The 18,829-nt window shown below is 56.7% G+C and overlaps 1 protein-coding gene across 3 annotated transcripts in view; it reads left to right on the forward strand.

Moving 5' to 3' along the window:
* Positions 1-18,829, forward strand: part of MTCL2 (microtubule crosslinking factor 2) — a 65,828-nt gene that overhangs the window by 8,914 nt on the left and 38,085 nt on the right. For all 3 annotated transcript variants that reach the window (XM_066237318.1, XM_066237317.1, XM_066237319.1), the window contains exons 2-3: positions 10,652-10,876; positions 17,349-17,507. In XM_066237318.1, the coding sequence (XP_066093415.1) occupies positions 10,652-10,876; positions 17,349-17,507 (384 nt within the window). The remainder of the gene's footprint in view (positions 1-10,651; positions 10,877-17,348; positions 17,508-18,829) is intronic.

Here is an 18,829-nt window from a genome sequence, read left to right on the forward strand (position 1 = left end):
TCCCGTTTTGAAGCCTCAGTCTGCTCGTCTGATAGGACTCACCCCACAGTGGCGCTGTGATTACCACAGAGACTGTGTGTGTGTAAGCTCGTAGTAAGGACTCAACAGCCACCTGCCCTCATGGCTCATTAGCCGGCTGGGCTCTGACTGCCTGTGGACCCTAGATCTTTGGTGGCAGTGTTGTGCCTGCCCTGGCTGGGGGTCTTGTCATGGAGCAGGCCCCTGGGAGGTGTGGAGCTGAGTTGCATTATGGGCTTCCCGAAACACATCTCTTCCTCATATCCCACCCCAGGGTTCTCTAAATAGCCGAGGCCAGTGCCACAGACTCCGTAACCCGGAATATTCCTTTGGTAACGGAGGGGGTCACTTTGGGGATCCCTAGTTCTAAGACCGAGGTGTATAATATCTCTCATTGCCTGGGCCGCAGAGAGAAGCAGGGTAAAATCGGTTTGGTCCCACAGCCAGACGGGACCAGCTAAACTTTTTTCTGCTGATTTTGCCCCAGATCCGCCTGGGATCTTCTGGGTCAATGGCATCAGCCTCTCCCCTCCGCACCTCTCCTTGGCCCTGCCCCTGTGCCTGAGCAGCCTGTGTGGTCCTGCCCCTCTCCGCCTTGCCCCTGCTCCACCCAAGCTCCCAGGGCCCCTGGCACCCCAGGCCTCTGCTCCTGTGCTGTTCCCAGCAGAGGGGCCTCTGGGCTTGCTAGGTCCCCTCCCCCTTCCCCTGGTTTCCTCCTCCACCTTCCTGCGTTCAGCTCCAGCCCAGGCTCCTTCAGGGCATTTACCTCAACTGTAATTAGGTTATTAATTGGGTAATTACAGGTGTCACATCAGTCCCTTCCCCCATGTGTTCTGTACTACAGCGGAGAGCTTACCAGAACAGCACTTAGCCCCTTCCTTTTACACAGGTATCAGCTCAGGCTCAGAGAGGTCAAGGGAATTCCCACAGGTCACACAGCCTGCAGGAAGCAAGTGGCAGAAGGACTGGGGTCTCGTCTCCTGGTGTTCTTTCTAGATCGCCAGGCAGGGGGAATGTCAGAAGCAAATGCTCAGGGGTGTGCTGGCTCTCCAGGCTGTGTGGCCTAGGGCCATTCCCTTGCCCCTCTAGTCTCTCTCCTTCCCCAGAGACCTCTGCGCCCTGTTCTCTCCCTGCTCAGAGATTTGGCTGCAGCCCAGAGGCTGTTTAGGGGATATTTTAAACACATCCGAATACTGCCTTCCTTCCTGTGCACACGGACAGACGCCCCTGCTGTGAGCACCACCCTCCCGCTCAGGGGCTGCAGGGGCTGCAGATGTCTCCCTGCTCTGTCTGGGAAGCCTGGGATGGGGCAGTGACAAGCCAGGCCTGACCTAGGTGGGCACCGGTCTTGGGGCCTCTCTCCTGTTCCCCAGCACATGCAAATGCTTGCATGCATACACACGCCCGAACCCATGCCTGCACGTAATGCACACTTGCACGCACAGCTCCCCACCAAGGGAGTGTCTGTGGTGTCAATCATGGAGCTGTGCCAGATCCGGGTGGGTCTCTCCTGATTGGCTGTAGAGCCTTTATCTTCCTGAACCTCTGTTTGCTTATCTGTAAAATGGGCATAAAATAATAACGTCCCCTTAAAAGGGCTGTGTTGAGCACAAGAGAATGACCTCCTTTCAGAGCTCAGCCTGTTGTCTGGCACATGGTAATCCCTGTAAATATTCGCTGTAATTATTGTCACTATTGTCCCATTGTAGAGACTACATAGACTAGTTTATCAGAGCTCCGAACCGGACTCAAACCCTGGCTGTGCCACTTAGGCCGCACAGTTCACCTCTCTGACCTCGGTTTCTCATCAGTCGTCGTCGGAGCTGGCTGGGGTACAGGATCAGCCGGCTGGGATACAGGATCAGCGGCTGGGGTACAGGATCAGCCGGCTGGGGTACAGGATCAGCGGCTGGGGTACAGGATCAGCCGGCGGGGGTACAGGATCAGCCAGCGGGGGTACAGGATCAGCCGGCTAGGGTACAGGATCAGCCGGCTGGGGTACAGGATCAGCCGGCTGGGGTACAGGATCAGCAGCGGGGGTACAGGATCAGCCGGCTAGGGTACCGGATCAGCGGCTGGGGTACAGGATCAGCCGGCTGGGGTACAGGATCAGCGGCTGGGGTACAGGATCAGCGGCTGGGGTACAGGATCAGCCGGCTGGGGTACAGGATCAGCCGGCGGGGGTACAGGATCACTTGTGCTGCCTTTCCTGTGGCTGGCGGAGGGGGAGGGGCACTCAGGGACAGTGTGCTTGTCACTTATTGGTGTTGGAGACTCAGGTTCAGGACCCTTGTCTTCCCTTGTGGCCCTCTGGGTCCCTGGGACCGGGCAGCCTCCTGCCAGCTGGAGTAGGGGCATGGTGTGGCCCAGCAGTGCCTGGCTGGACTCTCGGCCCTCTGACCCTGACTCCCCCAAAACGAGAGCCCAGCTTCCACCCACAGAGGCTGAGCTGGATGGAGCCCTGGGGCTGGGAGACAGGAGCCCAGAGTCCCTTCCTGCTCAGCCCTGGACCCTCTGGGGGACTGTGGCATTGTCCCGGTCCCTGGCTAGGCCTCAGTGTCTCTGTCTGGGAAAGGATGGAGTCTCTGGGTTCCCCTGGCCCTGCTGCTCTGCCCAGAATCTTTGCTTTTGAGCCGGAAGTGGAGCTTGGTAGAGACTTCTGCCCTCCTTGGGGTCCAAGTGCGATGATGTCATCTGGAGCCTTGACAGGCCCTGGGGGATGGGCAGAAGAGATGGCAGATGGCTGCCCCGGCCTCTCGGGGGGGCTGGCATGCCGCCCCCGTGGCCACTGCTGGCCCACCCTGCCGGTCAGCCCTTCTGGGCTGGGCTGAGTGGCCCGTGCCAGAGCCAGGGCGGCAGATGGGCAGGCAGCCTGGGCTTTGGCCTGAGGGAGGGACTGTGGTGGCCAGGGCAGTGTGGGAGAAGGCGGGCCAGGCAGAGGCTCCTGTTCCTCCACAGAGTGGTTGCTGCTCCACAGAGCACGGGTTCTAGATCCCTCCATTCAGCTCTGTCATTCTTTCCCATCGGCCGGTCAGGTCCCCAGAACCTAGGGAGGAGGTGATGTCGTTGGGCAAGGTTTGGAATCTGGCAGGGGTGCAGCCTGGGACTTGGTGAGCTGGGGTTTGAGGCCCACCACTGGGGTCCGAAGCCTCCAGGAGCCTTTAGCTTTACAGAATCAGAGTTAAATTTAGACCCGGCAGCGGGGACCGGAAGCGGTGTTCTGCGGGGGAGTGGACTGGGATAGTAATCTTCCCGCTCCCAGGACCTGTTATTCATTCCACACACCTATTTACTGAGCTGCTCCTTAGTGTGCCAGGCACTGTGCTGGTCTCTGCCCTCCTGAGGCTCACACCCTGGTGGTGGAGACCTACAATCCACAAGCAAACAGGCCAGCAAGTAAAATAATTCGTATCACAAATAAGCCCGCGATACCGTCCATGAGAGAAACACAGGTTTGAGAGTTGCCTGGGGGTGCTAGGGGAACCGCACCTCCCATGGCCCACCCTTCGCCGTGTGGGCACCGACTCTGGGGTGGGAAATAGCCGGCCGGGGAACTTCTGTTCTGGAGCAGTCCCGCCTCGGTGGCTGGTAAGAAGTGACCTCCTCCTGCCTTCAGGAGCCTCCTGTCCCCTGATGGCCAGCTGGGAGCTGTTGCTGGGCTTCAGACCGCCCGTGGCCACGTGTTGAGTTTCTGCAGAAGGGCCCCCTGTCTAGTCACTTTCACCTCCGGGCCCCGCAGGTCAGGTGACCTTCTCAACATTCTTTCCGCAGACCAATTCCATCAGACCCATGCGTGTGGGGTCACTTGCAGGTGTTCCAGTGGGCCCTAAATCTCAGCTTCCCCCTTCTGTCCTCATTGTACAGAGATTGATCATCTCACATCGATGGAGGTTTCCCACAGAAAGCATTCTTTCCTGGAACGTTTCGAACATGGCTTGAAAGGGGGGGTCTGGCCCTGGCCGGTTGGCTCAGTGGTAGAGCATCGGCCTGGTGTGCAGAAGTCCCGGGTTCGATTCCCGGCCAGGGCACACAGGAGAAGCGCCCATCTGCTTCTCCACCCCTCCCCCTCTCCTTCCTCTCTGTCTCTCTCTTCCCCTCCCACAGCGAGGCTCCATTGGAGCAAAGATGGCCCGGGTGCTGGGGATGGCTCCTTGGCCTCTGCCCCAGGCGCTAGAGTGGCTCTGGTCACAACAGAGCGACGCCCGGAGGGGCAGAGCATCGCCCCCTAGTGGACATGCTGGGTGGATCCCGTCGGGCACATGCGGGAGTCTGTCTGACTGTCTCCCAGTTTCCAGCTTCAGAAAAATACAAAAAAAAAAAAAGAAAGAAAGGGGGGTCTCCTGCAGCCTGATGCCCTGGTGATGGAGAACCAGGGTCTGGGGTAGCGGCCCGGACCCCGTAGATGCGGCGGCCCTGGAGAGGAACCTTACGCTTTTTGCTGAGAAACCAAATACAGTTTTCGAAGTATGTTTTTAAATTATGCAATGATAATATGTGTGTTTATTAACGCACAAGGTCTGGTGACAGGTCTACTTACGATTGTAATTTTTTTTTTTTTTCTGAAGCTGGAAACAGGGAGAGACAGTCAGACAGACTCCCGCATGCGCCCGACCCGGATCCACCCGGCAAGCTCACCAGGGGCGACGCTCTGCCCACCAGGGGGCGATGCTCTGCCCATCCTGGGCGTCGCCATGTTGCGACCAGAGCCACTCTAGCGCCTGAGGCAGAGGCCACAGAGCCATCCCCAGCGCCCGGGCCATCTTTGCTCCAATGGAGCCTTGGCTGCGGGAGGGGAAGAGAGGGAAAGAGAGGAGGAAGGCACGGCGGAGGGGTGGAGAAGCAAATGGGCGCTTCTCCTGTGTGCCCTGGCCAGGAATCGAACCCGGGTCCTCTGCACGCTAGGCCGACGCTCTACCGCTGAGCCAACCGGCCAGGGCACGATTGTAATTTTAAAGCACTGATGAGTGTAAATAATATTTTGACATTTCTGCAGCCACTGTTATGTGATATGAAAATATCTGTGGTTTCTTCTGGTGACAGAGTCGCAGGTACTGCTAACATAACTGTGGCTTGTCCAGAGAAGAAGGACATGGTAATTTGTAGTTAGAGGTTCATGAAAATAAAGACTTGGTTTTTTTTCCTTCTTCCCACTCAAGTTTCATGGACTCCCTGCATTCTGGTGAGAGTGAAAGAGCCCAAAGTTCACGATCTGAGCCCTGCTTGGAGGTCCCTCTGTGTGACCTTGGGCCCGGCCCACCTTCCCTGGGTGTTTCCCGGTTCTTCATCTCTAGAACAGGGATGGTGATTTCTGTCCTGCCGGTCTGTGGGGCTTCTGTGAGGACCCGTGAGATGATTCAGCTGGAATGTCTCTATAAACTGGGAAGCTCTGTGCAAACTATTAGCTATTATTAGCAGTAGTGTGAGCTCATGTTTGGCCTTCCAGCCAAGCATGGACCCAGAGACTCTTCCTGGCCAGTTCCCCCGGGATACCTGGGAACCAATCCCTCGCGGGGAGTAGCTCCGCCTCGGAGAGGCTGCTTCCTGCGGCCTGGCCTCATGGATCATCAGGGGTGCTTGTGGGAGGGCGGACGGAGAGTGGGTGGGTGGGTGAGCAGGAGATTCCCTGGGTACAGACAGAGAGTGGGTGGGTGGGCGAGCAGGAGATTCCCTGGGTAGACAGAACCTGCCCCTCCTCCTGGGGTGGCGTGGGGGTCTGGACCTTGGAGCTGCCCAGGCTCTCCCTAGCTCTGGGCAGCTGGCTTGGGGCTGGGATCAGGAGGGCCTGCCACCCTGGGCTGTGGAGAGACACTGGGTCGGGCAGAAGCCACATTTGTCCTTTCATCGGTTCATCCATCCAGAGACAGTGTCTTGCAGCAGATTGAGGGAGGAGGGAATGTCCTGGAAGTATGAAATCATTAAGAGGTAGCCTAGCAAAGGCCATCCTAGCAGAGAGAACAGCCTAAGGCTAAGCAAACATGGGAGTAGAACACAGTTAAGCAGCACTTCTAGCCCAAGGTTTACAAGGGCTTGTTTGGATTCCAGCTTTACCACCACTCCTTTGCTCGAGCAGCTCTGCGGAACTCTGAGCCTCCGTTTCCTCATCTGAAAAACGGGAACATTTTCAGTACCAACCTCACAGGGCTGGTCAGGGGCTTGTGCACAGCCATCCGTGTCTGGGCTGGGGCCTGGTCCTTGGTGAGCTTCCCGAGAGGTGGTAGCTGTTTTTTATTTATTATTTCTTTACTTGTTTAAGTTTTATTTTTCAACCACAGTGGACATTCAGTATTATTTTATGTTCGTTTCAGGTGTGCAGCACAGTGGCTAGACAGCTGTATAGCTTAGGAGGTGACCCTTCTGATGATTCAAGTACCCACCTGGCACCGTACCTCGTTAGTACAGTACTATTGACCGTATTCCCTAGGGCCTAGGCTGTATTTTACGTTCCGGTGACTGTTTTATAACTGCCGATTTGTGCTTCTTAATCCCTTGACCTTTTCCGTCCGCTCTGGCAGCCGTCAGTCTGTTCTCTGCGTTGGGGTGTTTGTTTTGCTTGTTCACTTATTTTGTATTGTAGATTCCACATATAAGTGGAATTACAGGGTATTTGTCTTTCTCCATCTGACTTATTTCACTTGGCATAATAGGTGGTAGCTTATTTTTAATCGTGGCGTATCTGGATGGGGCGGGGCCGAGGGGGACGGGTGCAAGGACGGGGGGGCAAGCCAGGAGTGGGGAGGGGGCCACAGGCAGCCCAGGTTCCCAAGGTCAAGGGCTTGGAGCTACTGCAGAAGCCACCGGGAGCGAGTGGAAGATACAGAAAGCAATCGACTTCCTCCCCTCCCCCCCCAAGTCTTCTCCAATACATAGGTATGACGTCTGCAATCAGAGCAAAATAAGCCATTTCTGTAAAGGGAAGGGCTGCCCAGCCTGGCAGCAGTGGGGGGTGCCCATGCCTCTCCCGCATCCTCCCTCTTCCTTCCACTGTCTATTCTCAGTCCCGGTCAAAACAGAGGGCAGCTAGAAGGAGTGGCCAGAGGGCATGGGCGTGAGGGGCTGGCAGGCTGAGCTTGGTCTGGGCACCTTTCCCCAGCGTCCTTGGGCTGCTTTTCTGATGGGCTGTGGGGGGGGAGGGATCCGGGCTCTGAGGTGAGCCCTGCTGGGCAGTGTGACCTTTTCCTGACTGTGGTGGAAGGTATGGTTAGGGGTTCCCCCACTGATGTTGGGGGGACCGGCCAACCTTGTTGGGAGTTTGGACCCTCCTACCCCTCTTCCACACAATTGCGGGGGGGCGGGGGCTCTAGGATCTGGGAGAGAGACTCATGAGGTCTTAGAACCTCTGGAATAAAGCAGAGTCCTGCCCTCCTGGGTCCCCTCCCCATGCCCCAGCAGCCCTGTGTCCCTGCCCCCACCTCCCGGCCCTGCAAGCTCAGCGCCTGCCTAAGCCCTGCATTCATCGGCCTCTGCTGCCCACTTCCCAGCAGACCCGGCCTGTGCGGGCCACAAGTCGGCCTTTGTGGACTTGCCCTCTCACATGGGCCGTGCCAGGAAGGGATGACCACATTCTCCCTGCAGCTGGGACAAGCCCCCGAGGGGCCTGGGCCCCCCGGGCCACCATGGAGAGACGGAGCTGGCAGGGTTGCAACATCCTGCATTTTCAGAAATCGACTGTGGTGAAGGGCAGGCCCTGGAGAGACAGCTGCCCCGTGTGAGAGAGATCAGTTATTCATTCACTTACTCAACAGATGCTTACTGAGACCCTGCTCTGTGTCAGGCCCTGGGCTGGGGACTTGTGCTGAGACACATGACTCTTGCCCTTTTAGGGAAAAAGACAGAGAAGACACCCTTCATTAGAGTCCCCTGGGCGCCCCGTCCCTGCCGTTTCAGATTCAGTAAGCCTCTGTTGGGGCCTGAGCGCTTCTGACCAGTCTCCCAGGGAGGTTGATGCTGTGGGTCCAGGGATAAATGATGAGTGTTTTTTGTTTTGTTTTTTTTTTATATTTTCACAACCGTCTCTATGCTCGCTGTTTTTTTTTTATAAATAGAAAAATCAGTTATTTAAAACTTAAAAAAAAAAAAAGGTCCTGCAGAATGACTCCAGCGTGCTGGATGTGGCCCTGTGTTGAGGGACGACACCTCCCAGGAGCTAAATGTCGTGCATTGTTCCTGTAGCCCAGCATCGTGTGAGCTTGTGTGTCCTCCGCACTTCCACTTGTTCATCCTGAGCTTTGGGTCCACTCAGACCCCTGCATCCTCCCCGACCCCGGGCCCTGTCCCTGTGTCTGCAGAGAGAACAAGTGAGATGTCAGTAAAGAGTGGGGTGGGGATTTGAACACAGGTCCGCACGGAGGCCGGTTTAGCTGGGGTTTAGCCGGCCGGCCTGCACCTCCTGGGCCCCGTTCCCTTCATGTTTCTTCAGTCCGCCCGCTGAAATGGCGCGTGGAGCCCTCACTTCCTCATTTTCCTAACTGGTGTGATCACTGACTGGCCCACTTCCTCCTTTTCCACTTTTAGTTCTGTCCCTGGGCTTGGTGCTGGGGGGCTGAGTCTGTGTGCCTGTCGGCGGGGGTGGGGCTGGGGCTGACGGTCCTGCTGAGGGGACTGGTTCTCTGAGGGTGGTGCCGCTGAGCCCACCCCGGGACAGCGGCTGTGGTGGCAAGTGAGGATGAACCCTTCTGGTGATAGTGGGAACACAGCAGTGTCTGCTGGGGTTTGGAGAAGCAGTGACCTGCTCCCTCTGTCTTCTCCTGAGTTCAGAACCATTTGAGAAAGAGCCCGGTAGGATCTGACAGGTGGATGTGAAAACCTCAGTGAGCTTTCCTCCTCACGACCGGCCTGGAGGGTCGCTTCCTAACCCTGCCCCAGAATCACACCACCTTCCCGGTCTCAGGGGCCGCCTCCTCGTGGGGGGGGCGGAGGCGGGCGCCCATTCTCTTTGGGGGACGAGGGGCCCGGAGGGCTGGTGAACCTAGTTCTCCACGGTGGCCCCTGTCCAGGGCCTGCAGAGGAGTTCTGTTCCTTCCTGGGCCCCCCATGCCATCTGCACTGTCCTCAGGGGATTTCTCTGGCTCCTCAGGGAGATGCCTTTGGCAGGTCGAACTCCTCCATGACTCAGGTTCTCTTGTTAGTTAGTGTACGATTGTATTTAATCTGTTCAATATTAAGGGTAGATATTATTCCATTTGCGACTCAGTTTTCACATGTTATGAGTTAGATACAATAACATTTCTTCTGCGAGGTCTCCCCACTCATCCCTTATACTTTGTTTCACATTGGTGTGTTTTTTTTTGCTGCTGTTTACCCAACTGGACATGGATTCTTTTTTAATATTTGTTGAGTGTCTGCAAGACCCTGTGCTGGGCGTGGGGGGTGCCTCAGGGAGTGAGGTGGCCCTCCAGACATTCACAAGTGTCTCTGGAAGACAAACTATTCAGGAACTGCGGATGTGCGCATGGTGACCAAGGGGAAGTGAGGCACATCTGGGAGCTGCTGACAGAGGTGGGCATGAGCTGCCCTGAGGAAGTGAGGTCATCCCTTCACTTGAAACCCCAACCCAGACTGTTTACTCAGCCCTTCTTCAAGGCTCTGGATGATAGCTGACCCGTGTCTGTTTCTCCAGCTTCAACTTCGCCTTGTAGCTAGCTAGCTACCCTGGCCTCCTTGATGTGTCTTGACACACTGAACTCTTCCTAGCGCCTGGGCCTTTGCACACACTGTTCCTTCTGCCTAGCGTAATCTCTCCCTGGCTGTCTCTTTGCATGGCTGCTCCTCTGTGCCTCAGCTCAAACATCCCTGTTTTAGAGGTGGCCTCCCTGACCATATCCTCTCATATAATACTACTTCACCGTCTACCCTGCTGGTAGGCAATGAATAGTATTTGAATGTTTTCATTTGTTGGTTTATGATGTGTCTGCCCAACAAGATGTGGGGCTCCATACGGAAGATCCAGAAGGGGTCCCGTTAGCCTTGGTCACCACTGTTCCTGTTCTTCCTCACCCCTGTGCTTGGCACAGAGCCTGGTACACAGTTGGCGCTCATAAATGCTTGTTGAAGGTGCCCCTCCCCAGTATATGAGTTTCCTGTTGTTGCTGCAATATAGTACCATAAGCTTGGTGGCTTCAAACAGTTCCAGATTATTACCTTGTCATTCTAAAGTCAGAAGTCTGAGAATACAGCTGTGGGCAGAGCTGTGTTCCTTGTGAAGGCTCTAGGGGGAGAGTCCCCTCCCTCAGTTTTCCGGCTTCTGGAGGCTGCCTGTTTGCCTTTGTTAGCGGCCGGCCCTCCATCTTCAGAGCACGTCCCTCAGTCCTCTGTGTCCGTCATCACGTGGCTTTCTCCCACTTTGATCCCCTTGCCTCCCTCTTATACGGACCCATGTGATTATACCGGACCACCCCGATAATCCAGGAACATCTCCCAGCCTTGAGGTCCCTAACTTAAATACATGTGCAAGTTCCCTTTTGCCATGTAAGGTGACACAGTCTCGGATTTTGGGAACTAGGACATGGACCTCTTTGAGAGGGGGTATATCCCTGCTACCCCAGGAGGTGGCTAGGACCAAGTTGGGTGTGGCTTGCACCGAGGCTCAGAGCCCTGCGACCTGACCGCCCCGCCCCGCCCCACCCCGCCCCTGCAGGATGAGATCGAGGAGCTGCGGGCGGAGATGCTGGAGATGCGGGATGTCTACATGGAGGAGGACGTGTACCAGCTGCAGGAGCTGCGCCAGCAGCTGGACCAGGCCAGCAAGACCTGCCGCATCTTGCAGTACCGGCTGCGCAAGGCCGAGCGCCGCAGCCTCCGCGCCGCGCAGACCGGCCAGGTGGACGGAGAGCTCATCCGGGGCCTGGAGCAGGATGTCAAGGTGAGCCCAGGGCCTCTCCCAGCCCCCACAGGTGCCCTTGTTGGGGGCCCGGACCACGAGCCTGGGTGGGACCCAGGTCAGTCTGCAGCTCACGCCTTGTGTGTCGATGGGCAAGTTACACCACTTCTCGAGTCCTCGGCTTCTTCATCTGTAAAGTTGGGGATCCCGGGTGAACCGACAGGCCATTGACCAGGGGGAGTCCCAAAGTGACATAATATGAATCCTGCTAAAAGTGGCTACTGTTTGTGAAGCAGCTGCACCCCTGGAGCTGGGCTCCCCTCGCCCCTGCACGGATCCGTGGAAGATTCTTTGTTGCACTAATTAATGGAGAGTAGGGAAGGCCTGGAATTGGATTTTGCTGGTTTAAATCTTGGCTCTCGTGTGTCCTGATTTTGTGATTTTTGAGCAAGTCACCTGAGTTTCAGTTTCCTCATCTGTTCCGTGCATGCGCGCAGCTTGTGCCTTACGGGGCTCTGTGACGGCTAGAGGAGACAGCGTGGGTAAAAAGTCACTGTAAGCGCTCAGTCCTGTTAGCTGTTGCTGTTATACCCATTTTCCGGATGAGGCACTTGCGGCTCAGAGAAAGGAAGTGGCTGTCCCTGGTCACATGACACTGTATCTGCCGAGCCTCCACTCGGCCTCCCTCGCCTCTGCCTGACCTCCCTCTGCCTCCGTGAGCAGTGAGCAGGGGAGGGACAGGCTGGAGAGCGGCCAGCGGGGCCCCAGGCGGAGAGGCCACCACAGAGCCCTGGGGCGGGGCTGAGAAGTTGGTGTGGGGGGACTCAGCCCCCTGCTCTCAGAACTCAGTCCGGTGCCATCAGGGGGATGTGGGAACTGGGGGAGGGGGCAGGGGTGACATCTGAGCGGAGGCCTGAGGAGAAGGGGTTCCCTGGACCGGGCGGGGGTGTGTGGATGGGGAACAGCGATGCCAGCCCCGTGCTGGCTTCGGCAGCTCTGTGCTCTCACATACGCAATGGGGCGATGGCGTGTTGTACACAAGAGGAAACCGATCTCAGAAAGGTCATGTCTCTGAGTCTAAGGTGCACCCCTGCCTGAGAGGGCAGCTCCCGGGACAAATGGTGCCACAAATACTCAATGCCAGGCCCTGGATTGGGAGTGTGTGGGGTGAAGAAGAGCCCGGGAAGGGCCGAGGAATCTGAGTTTGGGCCCTGGTAGTTGGGGATTTCAGGAAGGGACACAAAGTCAGACTGAGAGAGAGGAGGACAGGGAGTATCTCTGGGGCTGGAAGCGGGTGGGCTGGGCAGCCTGGGGAGGGGCTGAGGGGTGTGTGTGTGTGTGTGTGTGTGTGTGTGTGTGAGATGTGTGGGTGTGTGTGATGTGTGGATGTGTGTGTGTGTGAGATGTGTGGATGTATGTGTGTCTGTGTGTGTGAGATGTGTGGATGTGTGTGTGTGTGTGTGTGTGTGTGTGATGTGTGGCTGCAGTGGTGAGAGGGGGCCTCTGCCCTGGGCGGAGGGGAGGGGAATGGCTCCTTCTGTTGGGATTTGAACTGGCCAATCAGCATCAGCCTTGCCCCCTCCCCTCCCTCCTCTCCCAGCCCCTGCAGCTGGAGCGCTGAGCTCATCCACACAGACCCGGACTGGATGCCTCTGGCCACCTCACTGTACCCTGTGTGCTGGGGATGTTCTGGGGTGCTTTCAAAGGTCCTCAAAATGTTGACTTTCCTGGCATCTCTCAGGAGGGCTGGTGGACCCTGGTGGGGAGGGGTCCGGGGGCTTCCTAGGAACATATCAGGGGGACTCTGAGACTTCCTGTGTCAGCTCCTTGGCCTGTGCCCCAATGGGCCCCCACCTCTTGGGTCTTAGGGCCTCAGTTTCCCCTTCTGTTAAATGTAGGGCTTAGACCAACTGAATCTTCAGGGCTTTTGCAGCTCTGTGGTTTTATTGAGCAGGTCAGTTATTGGTGAGGACACCAGGAATGGGACCCCAGGCCTTGTTTCCCCCCACCCCCCTACCTCCCCACCCCCGCCTCTCTATTCCTTGCCAGGCTCTCTCACTCTGCTGGTCCTCACAGCTAACAGGACCCACAGAACCTCAGTGGGCACATTGCCTGGCATAAGGGGGGCAGGGGCAGGGACCAGAGACCTGCTCTGCCAGTCGTTTGCTGTGTGGCCTTGGGTAAGCTCCTTTACATCTCTGAGCCTCAGTTTTCCCATGTGGAAAATGGGAGATAAAACTGGTTCCTACGTGTAGAGATTTTTGTGTGGATAAAATGAAATTACTCAAGTAAAGAGAATGCTAAGCATGAAGCCTGGCGCTGTGCCCAGCGGATCAGCAAATGCTGGTCGTGGTACAGTGGTTCGGGAAAACTTACGAGCTATGACTAGGACAAATGGCTGGGGCAGGGGTGGAGAAGGAGAGGCCAAAATCTCCACCTGGATGGATGAGAATCACCTGGAGGATTTGTCCACAATGCAGATTTCTAGGCACTGGAGGCAGGGCCTGGAATCCTAGGGAGAGCATCTGGTTTCCAAATCCAGGGGTATAAATTTCCACCTGGAGTCACTCCTGTGGACGGCCCAAGACACCAGTGAAGTGTTTTCTTTCTAGAAACAGATGATACTGGAAAAAAAGTTCTGGCTTTGGGTGTGATTCCTGGATAACCCGGGCAGGTGCCTCCCTTCTTTGAGCCTCAGTTTCCTCATCTGTACAAGGGGGGTGACATTCCCATGCTCTCAGGGTTCCTTAGCCACACGGAGCTAAGATGCTGCCTGGCAGGGGGTGTTCCTTCAGGAGGGTTCCCATCCCCCTTCCTGTGGATTCAGGACCACAGGGACACCCGGAGGCCCGTGAGCTGAGGGCAGAGGGGCCAATCAGCGAGCGGGCCAGGCCGCTGTGGCCTGCAGGCTGCTGGCTGCCTTTGGCAGGCGCCAGGCCCCACTGCTGTAAACAGTGACCTCATGACTGAGCGCATTTGTTTGCTCTTTGGGGATTTGCCCTGGTTTCCGGAAGCTGCAGCTGCTCAGCTCCAGTGGTGTCTCAGCCCCCCTACCATGGCCCCCTACCATGGGAGGAACTGGGAGGATCAAATGAGACAGGCAGGTGGGGCCCTAGGAGCACCTGACGGTGTGAGCCCATTGTGGGGCTTACTATCGATACTTTTACTGTGGCTCTTTCATCCAATGTGTCATGTGTCATCCGGCATCAGGCCGACAGCAGGGGCAGGTTGAGAGCAAGACTCTAGAGTTGACTCCTCTCATTTCCAGTCCTGGTTCTGTAGCTCCCTAGCTGTGTGACCTTGGGCAGATGACCTTCCCTTTCTGAGCCTCAGAGGGGGGCTCATAAAGCCCTTCCTGAGGGAATGGAAGGATGGGTGCCCGGGAAGTGACAGCTGGTTATGCAGTCACCTGCGAGAGCCGAGGCAGCCGAGGACCACTGAGGCTCAGAGAGAGGAGGGGACAGGCTCAGGGTACCAGGCGGCTGGCTACCCTTCAGGTCAACGTGCTCTTTGCTCCCATCGGCTCTGGGATCTGAGATGAACGACTCTTTCGTCCACGTGGGAATTCTGTAAGATGCCTGGGGTTAGGCGTTTTAACATAGTACCCCTTGAGGGTGGGGAGCACATGGGAAATGGGATCCCACAGGGAATAGGGCAGAACGCAACTAGTGCTCGTGGAAGGGATGAAACCTGTAGTCCCTCAGGAGCCCAAGGGGATCCAGGAATCCATGTGGATCATGACTTCCTGGTGAGGAGCCTGTCGCTTCCCCCAGGGAGGCCATGGTGGGGACAGAGCAGCCCACCAGGTGGAGGGGAGCAGGTCCAGGTAGGAGCACAGTTGGGAGAGGAGCCCTGGCCCCCAGCAGCCGCTCCCTCACCCCAGTCGGGGACACAGCCCTTCCTGGACCGCGAGCGGGTGGGATGGACGGTTGGGGAAGCATCCCCAGCTCAGCTGGGGCAGACACACAGCTCCCATGTTTCAGTTATTCACTCCTTCACCTCTCTCCGTTTTGGCTGGTTATAGCCTTGGGTTTGTTTGTTCAACCATTAAGCATTTATTAGACACTTACTGTGTGCCAGACCCTTTGCTTCTACCGAGACACAGAAATGTGAACGAGCCCAGGCGTGGTCTGGGGCCTTGATCTTTGTCCCACTGCTCCTGCCCCCTGGGCCTAAGCAGGATGGATGAATGAATGAATGAATGAATGAATGGAATGGCAGTCCAGACAGGAGCCCACTGGGTGACCTAACAGTCCAAAACTGGGGACCGTAGCCAGGAGCCTGGGACTGAATATTTCCAGCAAAAAACCCTGACATCCAACTTAAAAGGGAGGTTGTAGGGTATAGAGCCAAGTCGGATAAAATCAGTGCATGGGTGGGGGGAGGGGAGCAGTAATCTTGGTTATGCATTCAGAATTGTATTTTTTGAGCAACTACTATGTTGCAGCCACCGACCCAAGCACTGTGTCAGGTATTCCTCATAGCAGCCCTCAAGGCTGGGCTATGACATCCCCCTTGTACAGCTTAATAACCAAACTGAGACTTTGCCTGGTTGACTAACTTGTCCTGAGTCACACGCTCTGTGAGTCCTGGAATCAGGCTGTAACCTCGTTTTCCCACCTGCAAAGTCCAGACAATGAGGGATGGCTCACTGCGCTGTGTGGGTGAGGCAGGCTTGGGGCTTACAGCGGCTGTGCGAGGGTCCTCCTGGGCCAGCTGCCGGCTCTCTTTGGAGATCTTCGGCGACAGGGAGAGGCAGTGGGCATCGGAGGGAGGGGAAGGCAGCGCTGGGTTTCCTTTCTGGCCGTTGTTTTTTCTGGCCTGCCTCGCACACTGCCCAGGGGTTGGTGCCGAGCTGGGCCTGGGCCCAGGCGGAGGGCCGAGCCAGGGAGGGCCGTCATCCCTTCCGGCAGGGAGGAGGTGCTGTGGTCATTCCCGAGACTGGCGGGCACAGGGAGCTGGGCTGTCTGCCCCACTCTTGCTGGCAAAAACATCGTACCCCTTGTGGAGGCCTCGGCCATGCGGGCCCTTCAGCCAAGTCCCCGGGGCTCCCCCCAGCTCAGCCCACAATAGCTTTGTGTGACGCTGACTAGGTCACTTGCACCCTGAGCCTCAGTTTCCTTGTCAGTAAAATGGGGACAGGATTAGGGTGAAGGTGAATGAACCTGGCACACAGTAAGTATTCAGCCAATGGTTGTGCCCAGCCCACTCAGAGCTGGTTGTGACTTACAGCCCAGAAGGTCCCTCCTCATGCTCAGAGGCCCCTTTCCTGGCCTTTCAGCCCAGCCAGCAGGGGGCGGGACAGAGGTGTTCTCCAGAAACTGGGTGCTCTTGTCTCAGCGCCCTGGAACCGGGATGGGAGCGTGCAGCCCCATTAGCTCCTTTCTGTGGGGTTGACTTGGACACTTGCCCAGACTTTGTCATTCGGGGCCTGTTCTATATCCCAGATGATTGGAAACAGGCCTCGGGGTCGTGCTGTGACCCCCAGCAAGACCTTCCCCTTTCTGGGCTTCGGCTTCTCGAAGCAGCAGCCGCCACTCAGCCGGCGCTCACTGTGTGGGCACCGGGCCAAGCCTTTTGTGCAACAGCTGACTCGGTCCTCCTGTCAGACCTGCGCGGTTGGTGCTGTTACTGTCACACCCCGTCTGCAGTTGAGACTGAGGCACAGATAGGAGATGATTTGCACAAGATCACGTACTGGTCCCTGGCAGAGATGGAACGTAATTGGCTCTGGGGCTGTCCTTCTTGCTCTGAGTTTACAGTTCTTTAAAATGAGCTTCTGCCCAGCCACAAGCTCTTGTGAGGGTTGGCACCGAGGTGGCCAGGAGAGGCTTCTGGGAGTATTAAGGGGCCCCTGGGGAAACGAAAAGGCATTCCTAAGAACAGGAAGGGCCTGGACAGCTTCCTGGGGGCTGACCTGTGACATAGACGTAAGGAAGATGGGGTGCCTGGGTTTGGGTTTGGGTTTGTTTTTGTTTTTTGTTTTTTTGTTTTTTACAGGGACAGAGAGAGAGTCAGAGAGAGGGATAGATAAGGACAGACAGACAGGAATGGAGAGAGATGAGAAGCATCAATCATCAGTTTTTTGTTTTTAAACCTTAGTTGTTCATTGATTGCTTTCTCATATTTGCTTTGACCGTGAGCCTTCAGCAGACTGAGTAACCCTTTGCTCAAGCCAGTGCCCTTGGGTCCACGCTGGTGAGCTATTTGCTCAAGTCAGATGAGCCCGCGCTCAAGCTGGCGACCTCAGGGGTCTCAAACCTGGGTCCTTCCACATTCCAGTCCGACACTCTATCCACTGCGCCACCACCTGGTCAGGCTGGGTTTGGGTTTTGGTTCTACTCCTTGCTGGCTGTGTGACCCTTGGTGAGTTACTTAACCTCTCTGTGCCTCGGTTTCCTCATCTGCTAAGTGGGGGTGGTGAGAGAACCTGCCTGCTCAGGGAGTGCCCTGCGACCCCGATGGGATGCCCCTCGGCCTGCCCATGCCCTGCTCACCACCCGCCCTTGCTCAGGTCTCCAAGGACATCTCTGTGCGGCTGCATAAGGAGCTCGAGGTGGTGGAGAAGAAGCGGGCACGCCTGGAGGAGGAGAACGAGGAGCTTCGGCAGCGGCTCATCGAGACCGAGCTGGCTAAGCAGGTGCTGCAGACGGAGCTGGAGCGGCCGAGAGAGGTGAGGGCCCCATCTATCCTGGGCAGGGCCAGGCAGGGGGTGGCGAGCATGTGCCAGCCCCACCCAGCCAGTATCTCTGCACAGTTAGGCCCCCTCTGGCAGAGCTGTTTTTTGCATTATTCCGTAGTGAAAAGGTGGGGGGAGGGGCGGGGGGTGGGGAAGAGGGAAAGCAGAGAGACTCCCGCATGCGCCCGACCGACTGGAATCCACCTGGCATGCCTACCAGGGGGCGATGCTCTGCCCATCTGGGGCTTTGCTCTGCCGCAACCAGAGCCATTCTAGCGCCTGAGGCAGAGGCCATGGAGCCATCCTCAGCGCCTGGGCCAGCTTTGCTCCAATGGAGCCTCGGCTGCGGGAGGGGAAGAGAGAGACAGAGAGAAAGCAGAGGGGGAAGGGTGGAGAAGCAGATGGGCGCTTCTCCTGTGTGCCCTGACTGGGAATCGAACCAGGACTTTCACACACTAGGTCGATGATGTACCGCTGATAGAGCTGTTTATTCATGTATTCCTCCAGCGCATGTTTTCTGAGCACCTGCTGTGTACACTGTGTGCTGGCCACTAAGGACACAGTGAGGGATGAAGGACATTTGGGTTCCTGTTTTCAAGGAGCCTACAGACTAATGAAGGAAGCAGTCACCCGGCACAGAACCACACTGATGGGGGCGCTAATAGAGAAAACATGCAACCATGCACAGCATGGGGCTAGCCCTCTGTGCCTCACTTTCCTCATACATACAATGGGGCAATAATGCCCCGGGCCATTGTAAGAACAAGCTGGAATAACTTACGGAGACATACTTCAGGGACTGCGAGGCCCTGCCTGTCAGTGCCGGGCTGGGCCTCTGGCTGGTGTATGGGCAGAGATTTCGGGACACGAGACCCTTCCAGACACCAACCTCTCTGTCTTTGATCATGCCAGTCCCTCCGCCTGGGATGTTTTTCTCTTCCTTCTGCTGTTAGCCACCATGCTGGGTACTTTGTCTCAACAATTTTCATAAAGGCCCAATGAGGTTATGGTCTTACCCATTTTATGGATGAGAAAACAGCCTCTGAGAGAGAGGGATGGATGTCCTCAAGGTCACACAGGGCCCAGTGGGCTTGTTGGACACCCGTTGGAAACCATTAGCTTAGGTGACCCCTAGGGCTGGACTCCTCCAGATTCCAGGGGTCTGTGTTCCCGGCAGCCTGCAATAGCTCCCGGCTCTAGGGGCGGGGCTGGGCCTCAGCTGTCTGGCTGCTCACACAGTATCCTAGGGGATCGTAATTGTTATGGGGCACACTCCCTCCGCACCTTCCCTGAGGGCAGGCTTGCCAGCTTTCTGG

This window comes from Saccopteryx bilineata, chromosome 6, assembly GCF_036850765.1.
Source record: "Saccopteryx bilineata isolate mSacBil1 chromosome 6, mSacBil1_pri_phased_curated, whole genome shotgun sequence".
Lineage (NCBI taxonomy): Eukaryota > Metazoa > Chordata > Mammalia > Chiroptera > Emballonuridae > Saccopteryx > Saccopteryx bilineata.